The sequence below is a fragment of the Andrena cerasifolii genome, chromosome 14, assembly GCF_050908995.1.
Source record: "Andrena cerasifolii isolate SP2316 chromosome 14, iyAndCera1_principal, whole genome shotgun sequence".
Lineage (NCBI taxonomy): Eukaryota > Metazoa > Arthropoda > Insecta > Hymenoptera > Andrenidae > Andrena > Andrena cerasifolii.
Window position 1 is genome coordinate 10341707 of NC_135131.1, and position 14499 is coordinate 10356205.

Here is a 14499-nt window from a genome sequence, read left to right on the forward strand (position 1 = left end):
CTCTGCTTCGATCCAAAAATGAACTTTGGATCGAAGTTTCTTGCATACTGTCATACGTATCTACGTATGTAGGTCGTACGATTATTTAGGTCTGCACAGAGTACTCTCACCGAACAATTTTAAATCGACTCGCATATTTGCGTAGATCCGCGAAGATACCCTGTATTCCACTACATCACGAGGCAAATAAAAAGAGAAGGACATTGAGAGGAAGCGCGACTTACCAGGATGTTGGGAGGGGTCGTGGGATGGCCCGGCTCTGTTGGTGTCCTGATCCATCTCGCTAAGATCATTCATGTCGTCATCGAGCGTCAGGTCTTCGACGCTCTCCTCCGCGTCTTCCAGATATTCAGACTTCGGCTCGATGAGATTATCGTTTGGCTCAGGCTTTTCAAGTGGCAGCTGCACGGAAAAGAAAGCGCTTTATACGGGAAGCCCACTGAACTGGTATTGAAGTATATCGAAATCGATAAACGCGAGCAAAAGTGTGTTGGATGCCGTGTATCGCACCGTTTCCGCACTATAAGATCAGATTCTTTAAGAGGATCGTATAGTAGGATGTAGTGCGAGGTTTGATCTACCAACGCGCGAAAGAAACCGAGCATCAGAGCGATAGTCTCCATTATACGTTGGTAATTAAGAAAGGTCACGCTGATGAATCGATATTGGCCTGTGACATTTACCTGCAACATCTCATCCGCGGGTTTCGTCAGCTGTGTCATTAAAGCTGACCTGCCGAGTGAGTCTGTGGGGTCCGCGTGTACTTTTTCATCCGCCACGGGTGCGATTCCAAGTGCGGGAACGCCCATTTGTTGGGGCATATCACTCGAATTCGAAGCCTCGTGGTTCTCAAGTGAATTATCTTCTCCCACGCTTCTTCTTCTAAACCTTCTTCTTTTCCTCGAAGTCGGACTTTGGGAGCCCTCTCTGTAACAGAAACGACCAAACGGTGAACTAAATAATGCACTCTCGATATAGGGAATATAGAAAGCCCAAAATTTCGTGTTAATTTAATTTAATGTTGACACGTTAATGGTGTTTTCTTGACTGTACTCACCTCGAGGAGAGACCCTTTGATACTTGGGGACTAGCCGAGTCTTCCGGCAAGTCCCCTACGGACCCTTGTGCCATACCCTGCCTAGGAACTTTGTTTTTCTCAATCGTGAGACCGGAAGACGAGTGTGGAATGTCTAACGACGGGGCCGTCGGCTGTGGAACGACCTTCTGTTGCTTGGAGGAGTCCGTCTTACTGCTACCACCCGTTTTACTCTCCGAGAGACCCTTAATTTGTAGAGACTCGGCAGCTTTAAGAAGCGCTGCCAATTGGTCTTGGGAGATATTTACTTCCCCCCTGTACATGTAGTCCATCATCGCTTTTAATTCTTTAAACTTAACATCTTTGAGTATGAAGACCGGATGTTTGTCATAGTGTTCGCTGAGGAGGCCCTATAATCAAAACACGCGCACATAAAGCTTAGAAATGACGTGCGATCAACTTAGTTACTTAAATTGTAACATTCAAATTTTTAAATTAATAGGCACCATATACCAGAGTTAAAAAAAAAGGATTTCCATTCAAGATGCACCATTGAATTTTTTCTTAATCGCAATGTAAAAAATTTAATTGCGAACGAGCAGTAGTAATCAAAGTGGAAACTAATATCGCGAATAAAATTGAAATATTTTTGGCCGTTGGTTAATTGGAATTTCCATTGAGCTAAGCCTAGATAATTTAAAGAGTTGAAATTTAATTCCGCGATCCAAGTATAAAGTGATGGGGCACTGTCTCTTCGTACACCCCCACCCATCTATCAGGGCAAAATCCCAGGGCAAGTGCCCTGGAAATCAGCCATCTTGCTTTCTCTGTATTGATCACGAGGAACTAGGGGGAGGGGGGTTTGGGCTTTCATTCCCCCCTGCCTCTCAGGCTTCAGCCCAGGCAACGTTCAACAAGGGCAGCCATCTTGTTTCAATTTCAGGTTCCCCCTTGCCTACAGTTTCAATTCAAGTGTTCGCTACGGGCCCTAACTATGCTTAGCCAATGCAAACACACAGTTATGACAGAAATCTAAAGCCAAGAATAGCTCCTTTTACTAATTTTCAATGTCCCTGCCTTCTGGCTTACAATCGTACAAATTGCGCACGAATTTCACATGAAAGAGCAAATTAGAGCACGGAATATGAATGCGATCTCTCCTTCGTAATTCTTAATTGAAGCCAAACAAGTTATATATAGCACTAACAAGATATATATCTAAAGCTAAATAGCCAATTGGGAGGAGTAAGTGGTTTATTATGAAAAGAGAAATGTACTCACCTCGAAATAGGGACTGCACGCGGAGAGAACAACCTTATGGGCCTTTAAGTATTGTCCCTCCGCAGCCAGGGTGCAGTCGACCAGCGTCCCGCTTTCGAGAAGCGTGTCGAAGTTTTGGATTAATGTGCTCTGATGATTATTCCACCTGAGGCAGAACTGCTGGTCGTCTTCCATGTTTTTTACTTCGTTCCCTCGTTTCTGGAGAAGAGAAAAGAGGCCGGTGCCGATAAGCAGACCCAGGATACGAGGACTCCACACTTGCTGTCGTTCGATATCGACCCGTGTCCCGCCTAATGCTATCTAACTTTCTTGCGGCCGATTAACGCAAACATCGGACCCGGACGACTCGCGGGTACACCGGCAGAACACGAAAAGTTTAATCGCCCCCGTTCGCCTCGATCAATATGCGACACCGCGGCGAAAGCTCCGCAAGGAAGCACCGAAGCTTCCAAAATGGCCGTACGATGCAAGCGCGTCGGTCGAATCGGTCTTCTGGCCTTTTCCTTTGTGCGTGTCCTCATAACGGTAATGGACGATCTGGTGGGGATGATGCAGGAGGACGCGCAAGCATCACGCATGCGCAGCTGCGCCCGAGCTGCGCGCTTAACTTGCGCACTAGCCTCGAGGCCCCTGGAACTCAGGGGCGTCTGCTGGATCCTCCGGTGCCCGGACAATAATACCGAAATGCCGGAAAATTTAGGACAACGAACCGGTTCCCCGCGTTCCCGAATCGATATTACTCGCTTCCAAATTTAATATTCCAAAGGATCTCTCAAATACGAACTGGCTTTCAATATCATTTCAATCTCAAACCATACAAATACTGGGGATTTCGACAGATGTTCCGCGATCAATGAGCGCCTGCATCCGACGACCGGTCAATAACATCGTAACACGTAAAAAGAGGGGATAAAAGAATAAAAGATTCAAAGTGGAGAGTCCTTACCTATTCGAAAATCCACATTAAAGTTCACGGAACGAAGGGGGGGTGTACGACAGGTTTACGTCACCAAAGTTTACATCACTGTCGCGCAATAAAACGGAAAATCGATTACTCGCTGCTTCACATGCGCGCAACGCGTAAGTTCCCCAGTCATGGGGTGCAGGAGGGAGAGGGGGTGGACCGATAATGCGAGTATCCGAGCGTTAAGATTAATGCAAAATAAAGCGAGAAGAAGGTTCACTGCTTACGCGCGATTGCGTAATCTATTTATATTGTTATCTTATGTCGAACGTTACGTCAGATGGCGCCGGCCAACGTGTGCAAAACAAAAACAAGTTCACGACAGATAATTTTCCCGATCTCATCTACGCCGACGACCGGTGAAAAGGAACGATGCACTTTCCTCGCACCGCCCCCGGAAATCGCGAGAGAGAGAAAGAGAGAGGTGAGGAGACGTGGATCGCAATATGGCTGTCCGCGAGGTCGCGCCCGAACAAAATGGCGATAGAAGAAAAGCTCGCGAGGAAAAGTATAACGATCGAAAAATTTTCCGCAACTTTCCGAGATTTCCCCCGTTGAAGCGCCGCCTGGACAACAATACAGGAGAATCACATACGCTCGCTTCACCGGGGGGACCCGTCTACCGTTAACGAAGCCAAGATGATGTTTCCTCGAAAGTATATAGAGAGGATCCGCCCGCCCGCGCCATGTCACCCCACCTTAAGATTTTCCGGAATTTTCTTGCGAGATCTAGAGTAGCCGCGACTCTTACGATTAAATGTATCTACGTGTTAGAAACACTCACCTAATTAGGGGTACAAAACAATCTAATATCACAGCAACGGGATCGATGAAAAGTGAAAAAACTGCGTAAGCGTCCAAGCTCGGCGTGCGCCTCGAGCGCTGCCCTTTTCAACAATGGCGTAGCGCAACGCCTGCTAGCTTGGCCTGTACGCCGACCGTCAGAGAGCGCAGGCTTCCCCGGAAGAGGGCATCAGAGAAGAAAAAACGAAGGAAACTGGCGAGCATGCGCTCTAACTCCCAAAAGCTATAATCTCGCCGCGAGTGGAAATTGTAACTAGAGGACGCCAACAGATATTAACACGTATCTCTCTATTTTTCACTTGAAAATACGCAACAGCCTATTTAATATCGATCGAAGTACACCTCGAATTTTTCATATCGATAGAGTGAAACTGTATTTTATAATATCGTAAGTAGACGATAGTTGAAGCCACGCGAACTGCCGATTCCACGATGAAATTATAAATTAATCGCCAATACATTACTATCATACCATGCGGCTATTTTGCGAAACATATTAACGGTCACTGGCATCGTGGTAGCGAAATGTAGCAAATATCATGGTGGTGAAGGAAATTCAGGATCAATATAGTTCCTATGTATACGCAACATACTGTCGAGAAAGACGTTATTTCGATCGAAATGAACTCACAAGACGCTGTATGTGCAATGAAATTAAAGTAATTAATAACGAAAGAAGACGAGGTGTCTTCAACGTCATTAGCCGGCCCTGGACCGCAACCTGGCACGCGTACGTAATGGCGGACTCTGCAGACTCGGCCAAGGCAAAATGGCGAAAACTGTCCAAAAAAGCTCGGAAAATGTAAATTATTTTGTCCGTATCACAGGATAGTTCACTGAAATCTCACAGCAAACATTCTTCCCGCAATATTTCGAACACGTTTAACCGAAGCTAAGTCAAGAGATCGTGGGTTAATGGTGAAAACTCGAATGATTGTTGGCATAGCGAGGCGACCTGATTTTCCACGAACTTTCGCGACACCGGAGGAACCATCCGAACTGGAAACTAATCCTAAACCCCCAAGTATTGATAAATAGATGTAAGGTACTCACCTATATTGGCACAGTCTAAATATCACAGGAGGAAAAGTTGGAAAAACTACGCGCCTCCGTCCTCAGCGTGCACTACCCGGGCGCCGTGGGTTCTCTCTACACAATGGCCGTAACACTACGCGTTAACGATCGACCCGCTCTGCGAAGGGATAACCGGGATGCACGGAAGCGGCGGTGCCCGATGTGGGGAGACGCGGCGCAGAAACTTAAAAACGGTATTCTGCGCACATCGAGGCACGAACGGTGGGGCGAAGAGAAGAGTCGACCAATGCAGGATCGTCGAAACACTTGCGGGACCTAGTGACTATTTTCGCGAGACATTCGTAAACACGCAAACGTCAAAAGGATATTCGGTAAAACAACAGTAAATACTTAATCTTGAAACTCTTTGTCCATGGCGATAGCTCGCAGTGCTGATCGCTCTATCGCTTGATTCCCTGAATGTCAACGCGCGGCAGTCGTACATACCGCCGTGTAACATTCAAAGATACATCGGTACACGATTCCGGTTCAAGGTTATGGCATATAATACGCATTGTCATTCGACGAGAAGCGTGATATTTGAGGTTAGACAATTTTATCGGTATGAAGTTGGCAAGCCGTGAGCGTCAAAGTTGATACAATCCTGATTTTTGCCGGTCTATCTTCACCAGCGATCCACGGTGGTAGGGGGTGTCGCTTGTACGCGATGGTGGGGGAGGAGAGTTTCCGTTGAGGGGCGCGTTTACCGGCGTAGCGCAGCCGAAGCGGAGGGAGAGGCGAAAGGCGGCGCGGGAGAAGTGGAAAGCCGGGAAGAGAGAGCCCCGACGAAGGGAAGAATCGGGGTCCACAACAAAATCGCTTAATCGCTTTGCGCCACCGTCCGCAACGGAACACGGGCCGTCCGCCGCCATCACGGTGCCCCCTAGTGTGCATTTATGTCTCTCTCTTTCTCCACCTCCTGCTTCTCGTCCTCCGTCTCTCTCCGTGATTCGCTACGCCACTTCGTGCCGCGACGTTTTCACGGGCAAACCGAGAGAGTGACAGCTGCCAGTCGTCCACGCTCTACGTGCCTTTCGCGACCACTGACAATTGCCCCGCGGTGTCATCGCGCGAATACGTGCGGATTCCTCGCGAGTATCGCCCCGTGGAACAGACAATCGTAAACCGTGCGTGCTCCTCTACACACCGTGTGTCATAACCCCAACAGCAAAAGTGAGTGTCTTCCCGCGGACCTTGGCACGCAGTTGCCAAGAATCGTGGAAACTTTCGCACCGCCGCTGATTTCGTTCGTGCGTCCCGGTTGTCATGGTAAGGTAAGTGCAACCACGGTTTTTCTCTGCTACCGCTGTTTATTCCCGCATCGCCTCGTCGCCAACGCGTATGGCAGATCTCGCGATTCTTAAGTGCTCTTTTGTTCGACGGCAAACAGAAAGGTGTATACGCTTCTACAGTTTGTCGCCACTTATTATCGCCTCCTCTTTGACAGGCGTCTGGCATTCACTCGTTTCGATGTAAAACCCCTGTAAACTGCCACTGGCAACGATCTTACGGATCTCCGAACGTCATTGATGACGGTAGACCCAGATTCAGGTGGAACGCCTGCTATTTCTTTCGTTTCGCGTGACATTTTCCATTACGTGCACGCATTTCGGCGCGAGCGTGCGCCCGCGCGCGCGCGTATTGTTTTGACTTTTAAGCGTGTATCACGGCACAGCTGGTCAGCCTCGACCGCGCGTGTAGGTGTGCGTGACAATGATCTACGACGTTTAACGACCTGTCGTACCGCGGGGCAACGAATTAAGCATGTCCCTCCATGCGCCTCGTGGTTTCGTCTCCATGAGGATTTGGAACGCGCCGCGTGCACGTTCGATACGCTGTCGTCGATTACCGTAGGTCACGTGCACGATAACTGTCCAATAATCGACGATTACGTATGCGCAGGAAACGCTTGTTTCGTGTTGTGCCGCGTACTATACGATGGACGTACACAAACTCCGAATTACGCAAATCAAACGATTCGCATACCATTCGGTTACGTGTTTTCTAAGAGTCGTTGGGAATTTATATCATCGCTACGGATTTCTTTTTCCTTCGACAACGTACGGAATATCGTCGATGGATCGGTGAGTGGTCATCTATCAAGCGGCACGCGCGGCAAATTCAAACCCTCTAACGGGTGATATATCGCGCAGGTTGTACGAGAGCTGCAGGGTGTTTCGAAATGGTAATTCATAGTCGCGAGGGTAGAGATTTAATTGGACATGCATCGCCAATCGTTTATTAATTCTATAGTACGCGAAGAAGAGCTGTCGGTCTTAGAAAATTCTTAGTTCGCGATCTTGGATTACTAAAACACTTGTTTCACCGCATTATTTCCATCGCCGTTTACATTTGGTGCCAGCGAGCGCTCGGCACATTGTGCTATCCTTAGTGTTACTCTAAAATGATTCGAAGAATGTCTTGATAATCTTACGTGGCACAAGGCCGCAAAGGAAAGGGAGCTGGGGTGGGGGTGGGGGCGAAAGCCTGGAATAAATAGAAAGAAATCTTGAGGACAGCGGCGGTGCTACAAATTGCCGACGCAGGCTGGTATATTCTTTATTAAATATTAGAGTGGAAACGTTGACGGAATAATTAAAGGACACAGCGGTGGCGCGCAGAAATCTAAGATTTTCTCCGGCGATCGCGGAGCAGCGAACGGTTTACCTGTACATTGTGCTCGCGGTGGCGATGATAAAGAGAAATGCTGCCTAGAAAGCAGGTCTTGGCTGAATCTAGGCCACCCTGATGCCGCGTACACATTCTCCACAATTTTACTGTTCCTTCTCTCGGCCTTGCCTCGCGTTCGTAACCATCGAGAAGAGGGAACTGCAGCGGCTTTTTCTCTCCTCTCCTAGTTCTCTCCCTCTCTCCTCCCGTCTCTCTTCTCTATCCCTTCCCGCATCGTGTCCCTCCCTCCCTCCCCCCTCTCCCTCTCTCTCTCTCTCTCTCTCTCTGCCGTTTTCTCTTCCTATTTTTTTCTTAGGACGATTCAAGGATCGTGTTCCGGAGGACGACCGGCTGTTAGACAGATAAAAATGAACGTTTGAATCACACCTTGCCATCGATAACGTTCATCCCGTGTATTTTTCATTTTTTTCTTTTTAAAGAAAAAGAATCGCACGATCCGCGGACAGCTTCTCATTCCAACCCGACGACCCGAGGATTTCTGATAACTCCGATAGTCGGACGAGGCTCGTTAGAATGAAGGGGGATGGAGAAGGTTGCGAGCTGATAGGATCAAACCGCTGAGATATGTCCCCGCGTATCGCGGCAGGATTTTGATTGATACCTCGAAGCCGCGTTACCGACGACAAAAGGAAGACTGATAGGGAACGGGAGCGTTTCCCGTGTAATCCTATCTTGGCCGTCGCCGCTGAAAGAAAAACTGCGGGACGGGTTCGCCGATTTTCTCGAGAGCCGCGAGCGGAATCGCGTGTACATGAGTAACAGTGGGGCGATCGAGAGCGACCTAGAAAGGTTTCAAAAGACATTTTCCCGTTCACCCACGTATAAAGCTGCCCCCTCGCCGCAAAAGCGTACAGGCACATAACGCGAAACCTCGTATAGTAATTGAGATGGTAGAGAAGAGAGAGAGAGAGAGAGAGGAGGTGAAGAGAGGAAGAGTGCGGCAGGAGGGAGAGGAATGGGAAAAGTCTTCGTGCAGAGCATTAAGAACGGAGACAGAGGCAGGGAATGAAAGGTAATGGACGCAAAGGAAGGCAGAAAAGAAAGAGAACACGAGTGAATGTATATTTCTTTAGATAGGCTATACTGCCCACATATAAGACCGCCTGTGCGCGCATCCGCGCGGGCACGATCGCGCGTACGTGTGTACGTCGTGCGCCTATAGCTCGGAACGCGAGCGCATAGGAACAACGGAAAGTACGGAGCATAATACGGAGAAAACGCTGGTAAAAGGAAAGAGGCCTCTCTGCCTGCCTTTCCAATCGAATCGAACGCGCCCCTCTCGCCTTTGTCATTTTCTCTTTGTCCTCGTTTCTGCCACGGTCTTCCACCGCAGAATTCACCGTCCTCCCTTTTTCTCTATTTCTCGCCCGTCTATCTCTTTTTTCCTCCGCGGCTCGGCCACTCTTTCGGTTTCCATCCTCCATCTCCTACGGCGTGTCTGACTCACACAGAGGAACTCGGGGGCCCCGTTCTCTCCGTTCTCTTCCACGATCTCCTTCCACCTACTACCGCTTACCCCTACTTCGTCTTCGCCGTCTTCTTCGGTATCTTTCGCTTGCCGAGAAGGAGGAAAGCGCCGGTAGAAGGGGATCACCGAGGAAGAGGAGGCGAGGAACCTCTTGCCAGCTCGATTCAGCCAAGTCCTGTTTCTCTCCTTTACCCTCTGGCTTCCAGTAAAAGCGTCCTACCACCCTAACCTCTCTTCTTTCCTCCTCGCGTTTCGATCTGCCTCTGCCTCCTACCTTTTCCTTCTTCTCTCCTAGCCGTTGCTCCCCTTCCTCAACCCGCCGCCATCGCCGCCTCCTCCGCCTCCTCCGCCTCGCTCGTTCGTCGTCGTCATCATCGCCGTCGTCCCCGTCGTCGTCGTCGTCGTCTCCTGCTTCGCCTTCCGTCCCCTCGTGCTCCCTCGAGCCGCTCTTTTCCGCCGGCAACCCTCTCGCCTTTCTCTCCCTACTCTTTTCCCTCGTTCCTCGTCCCGCTCCGCTCACATCCTGTTTCTTTAGAAACGGTCGGAAAGAGAGCGCGCGAAGAGCGCGAGGGAGGGAGACGGATGAAACAGTGGAAAGGGGGAGAGTGTTTTATTGGTCGATTTTTTTCACGCTTTTGTCTCTCGTAGTTTACTTACGTAAAAGCTTTCTATATTTGGATCTATTACAATTTCCATAGTTCACAATCCGCGGCACGTACAGTCGCCTCGCGTCCAACGCATCCGCGGACGAAAGGTGTTTTCGTTTCAAACGTTAACCACGGAAAAATGTATGGATTTTTAAGGGCGAAGCGATCCTGAGAGTAAAAGGAGAAAGGTAGCAGCTCGCCGGTGATCGACAAGAAAGTGGTCGGGCTGCGTATAATTGCCTCCGAAGCTACTGTTTATTTGTACTAGAGGTCCCTATTTCACGTGTATTTACATACTTGAATATATTTATGTATAACAACAAAACGACTGTTGAAATTCCATTTAAACTTATTTTTCTTGAAATTTCTATACAAATAATTAAGTATTTTTATCGTAATTTAAAATAAAAAACAGTAATAAAATGCAAAACGCGTAGAAGCCCAGTAAATGACCGCGTACTTTTAATAAGAATTGTACTTATTAATGTTCGCTTAATACGCGTAACTAAAAATATAGGATATTAAATGTGCAACTACACTCCATTTATAAACATATAATAATGTTTAAATTTATAATTGACATTTCTTTGCCTAATGGTCATTCACTGGTATGCGGTCAATTACTGGATGGTTTACCCTATACGAACTAAACAATCGCAAAAGTAATCGTGATGAACCGATACACGTGCACACGTATAACAGAAATACTACACGGGTATCCGTGAACAGAACTACACGGGTATCCGTGAACAGAAGTACACGTGCACTTATAATCCGCGAACAGAAGTACACGTGTACTTATAATCCGTGTACCTACACGTGTATTAAGAACACGGACTTTTAATTCCTTAATACACGGGACACGTGTATTTAAATACACGTGAAAAGCCACCACCTCCAATTTGTACCGTCTACTTTGCATCGATCGACTTTGTCTCTTCCTGCTCTATGTATATCGTTCCTTCAAATTCCAGGTACGAAATAATTTTCTCCCAACCACTTTCGTTTTCCACAGAAAAACCTACACCGCTTCGGTACGGTACGGTTGCTCTGGAAACAATAGAAGCGCGTGGCCTGAACGCATTTGCACGATAACGTGTGGCTGGATCGTTAATCGCGTTCAAAGATTGTCCGCAGAGTCCATCCCGCCTCTGACTCACCCGTTTTCCGTCTTTCCTCCTTCTCCTTTCGCTCTCTTTCTTCGTTTTTCTCTCTCTCCCTCGCCCTCTTCCCCCATCCACCCCGTGCGTCCCCCTTTCTCTCTGGCCCCCATCGTTCATTATATCCCTCTCTCCGTCGCCGTCTCAAAAAAGCAGTTTTGCCTCCTCTTCTTTCTTCCGCCAACCTTTTCCCCGCTGCTCTTTCTCTTTCTCCCCCTTAGATTCTCGCTCGCGTTCCCCTTATCTCCGGAGTTTCTCATTGTCTGAAAGGGCCATCTGTCCCCCGGCTTTTTCATCCTCCGCTTTCATCCCTCCGTTGTACACGGGCACACAAAGAGACTCCTCTTATCCGCTGTTCGCCCCCTCCTCTCTCTCTCCCCCTCTCTCTCTCTCTCCCTTCACCCTTTCTCCGGCTCCCTTCTCTTCTTCGTTGCTTCCGTTCGGCCGAATCTACTCCTGCGCCGTTCCAAGTTGCTCCTTTCTCCTTCCTCGAAACTTGGACGAGCGACTCCTTTCGCAGGCCAGACGGAACCGCCGCGGACTATTAAGAGAAAATGACGGTGTAACGATTCGAGGCTCGAGATCACCGCGATAACCGTCGTCATCGCGCGACTGCTCCTCGCAGCGGTCGCGGAGCACGGGCAACTTTTTTTTCAATGACGAGCGAGGGATCTCTGACGATCGTGTATCAGAGCGGGGGAGAAAAAATCGCGCACCCTCGAAGCCAGAGAGAAAAGATCCCTTCGGGCAGGCCACGTGCGACCTTGGGCAAGTCCACGTCACCCTCTTACGCTGCACCCTCCGAAGGGACGCAGCCCTGATCACGTGGATCTCGGGGGTAGTTTCCAACCCTCGCTTATATCCTTGCGCCGCAAGAACAGCGTAGAGAGTACAGCGCGTAGGCGATGGACGAAACGCGCGACAAGTTTGCTGAAACCTTTCCTGTCCAACAATTTCTTTGAACAGCGCGAAGGGTGACGTTCGGTGTCCACGCAGAGAGGATTTTCGTCCAACGTGACTGTGTACCTGTGGAAACTTTCCACCACCAGCAACTCGATAGCTGAATCTTACAAAATTCGAGATGGCACAGGTGGATCGTATAGGGCAGAATTAAGCATCGACCCTGATGACCCTAATCTCGTCCTTTGACTCTCCTCATTTTCTCCACGGGCCTCGAGTTCATTGATCGTGCTCCCTCTAACGCAGAGCTTTCCACGCGAGGCTCCTCGGAGGCATCGACGACAGGGTCCATCGAAAGCGGGTGCCTATTCCGATATAGACCGTATCTTTCCTTTCTCCTTTCTCCTTTCTTGCGTCTCCACGTGTCGGCTCCTCCGCTCTCCTCCGGTTCCAGTGAAATTGCCGTTTCCGGGTCCCCTACCTACGTGGCCGCGAACGTCGGCCGCCGCTGGTTCCTTCGCCTCTCCTTTCCTTCCCTTCGAAAACACGGCGCACCGCTCCGGAGGGAAATGGAGGGAGGTAAAGGTGGCAGGAAGAAAACGGAGCCGGCGCGACGTGTAGGTATATACGCGGTGCCGCTCCTCCGAAGTGGTAGGGCGAAGGGGAACAGGTGAGAGGCCGAGAGAGCCCGGTTCTCTCGGAAAGGTGAACGGAGAGAAACGAAGAAACGAAGGGCATTCGGAATGCGGTACTGTTATGCCTTACGGTACAGACAGGACGGAAATTAGGACTGCTCCGACGCGTTGACCACTGCTCGTTGTTCTTCATCTTCGTACGCCGTCCTTCCTGCCGCCCGTTTCACTCGCCTTAATGCGCCTCCGCCGTGCCCACGCTCTCGTCCCACACCCCTCGGTGAAGGGCGTAGCGTCGTTCCATCAACCACGGATGAAGAATACGGACGTGTAGCGTGCCGGGTCCTAGGGGCTCCGCGCCGTACGAAACTTTTACGCGCGGGTGGAGACGTGGCTCCGTTATGAATCGATATTCTTCAGGATTCGCGCGAACAGGAGGAGCGGCTCGTGCGTTTCTGTGCCATCGGGGCTGCCTCGAGGTCGCACTGCTGTCGATTCCTTTCGATTATTAGCCGGCATGGGGAACGTCCGGGTATTACTGTAAATAGGTATCGACAAGAAGAATCGATGAAAGAGCGTCAGCGAATCTAAAGAATCGCTGCTGGGACATTCCGTGCGAACTCGAGCAGATTTCGAAGTAAGTTTTCGTAGATTGCTGAAATTTGAATACGCTGTAGTCTTTAGTGATATTTAAACGTAGCTCAAAGGATTTTTCGAAATTTTGAAAAATGTCGATTTTACAGCTGTTTCAAGTTAAGTGCTAACCTTTTTTTCAATAAATTATAGCTATGGAAGTAGTGAACGGATGGAGAGGAGCTTTACGGTGCTTATAGAGGAGACATTGAAGTTTTAAGAAAAAATTATTTCAGTTTAAACAAAAATTTAACCATTTTTGTGGAATTATTTTAAACAAATGCAGGTTTTTAACATCGGGTGCGATTTTAAAAATCTGAAAAAGGAGAATATAAATGATTCAAATTTTTGTTGTTAAACTGAAATAATTTTTTCTTAAAACTTCAATGTCTTCTCTATAAGCACTGTAAAGCTCATCTCCATCCGTTCACTACTTCCACAGCTATAATTTATTGAAAAAAAGGTAGCACTTAACTTGAAACAGCTGTAAAATCGACATTTTTCAAAATTTCGAAAAATCCTTCGAGGTAGATTTAAATATCACTAAAGACTACAGCATATTCAAATTTCAGCAATCTACGAAAACTTACTCCAAAATCTGTCCGAGTTCGCATGGAATGTCCCTGCTTTTATCGATGCCAGTCGAAGGAACCTCGTGTCGCATTATGCCCCCTTCTCTGTACTCACCCGTCCCTCCGAGTCACACCTTGCTTAATGCAACTCGGTCTTGTTCTCTCATTCGGGGTAAAAATAGACACCGCGCTCCCCGGTGAAACATTGCGAAGCGATCGATCGGGATGCGAGTACCGAGCGTCAATCGCGTTACGAGCACTGAACCGAGGAGCGGATGCAGTAAAAGCTTACCCGCGCCACCCCTAAAATTAAGACACCTGAATTCCGAAGATCGCCTCAGGAATAGAAGGCAATGGCACGACGATCGGCTCCGAAACCGTGGATGGACAGGTGCTCCATTTTCCCCAGAAAGGAGCTCCCGAAGTCACTTCTCCGGCGAGAGACATCCACGATGCGGATATTCAACCCTCCGACTATCTCTGCCCCGAACAACAAAGGGAGCGACGGGCGAGTCGCCTGGAAGAATCCTGGAATCACGATTGCACGCGAAAGGAAAGGTCGTAGCGTAGATGCAGGAAGGTTGACGCTGGCTCGTTCGCCAGTAGCGATGGAAATTTTATTAATCCAAACGTTCCC

The 14499-nt window shown here is 48.8% G+C and overlaps 2 protein-coding genes across 21 annotated transcripts in view; one reads left to right on the forward strand and one right to left on the reverse strand.

Annotated features, from left to right (window-relative positions):
* The window catches only part of LOC143376352 (uncharacterized), a 106328-nt gene extending 101022 nt beyond the window's left edge, over positions 1–5306 (reverse strand). For 16 of the 18 annotated variants that reach the window (XM_076826576.1, XM_076826574.1, XM_076826577.1 and 13 more), the window contains exons 1-5: positions 5139–5306; positions 2318–2515; positions 1058–1446; positions 684–927; positions 225–402 (exon numbers count right to left, since the gene is read on the reverse strand). In XM_076826576.1, coding sequence (XP_076682691.1) covers positions 225–402; positions 684–927; positions 1058–1446; positions 2318–2491 — 985 coding nt within the window. In that variant the 5' untranslated portion in view covers positions 2492–2515; positions 5139–5306. Of the gene's footprint in view, positions 1–224; positions 403–683; positions 928–1057; positions 1447–2317; positions 2517–4065; positions 4227–5138 lie in introns of those variants that run through there. The other 2 variants (XM_076826575.1, XM_076826592.1) reach the window with 2 other exon arrangements.
* A 78-nt stretch (positions 5307–5384) lies between these two features.
* Psq (pipsqueak) overlaps positions 5385–14499 on the forward strand; it is a 32689-nt gene continuing 23574 nt past the window's right edge. Inside the window, exon 1 of one of the 3 annotated variants that reach the window (XM_076826565.1) lies at positions 5385–5491. Coding sequence is in view for 1 of the 3 variants with exons in the window: in XM_076826562.1 (XP_076682677.1) it covers positions 6426–6433 (8 nt within the window). In the remaining 2 variants the exon portion in view is untranslated. Of the gene's footprint in view, positions 5492–5528; positions 6434–14499 lie in introns of those variants that run through there. The other 2 variants (XM_076826562.1, XM_076826563.1) reach the window with 2 other exon arrangements.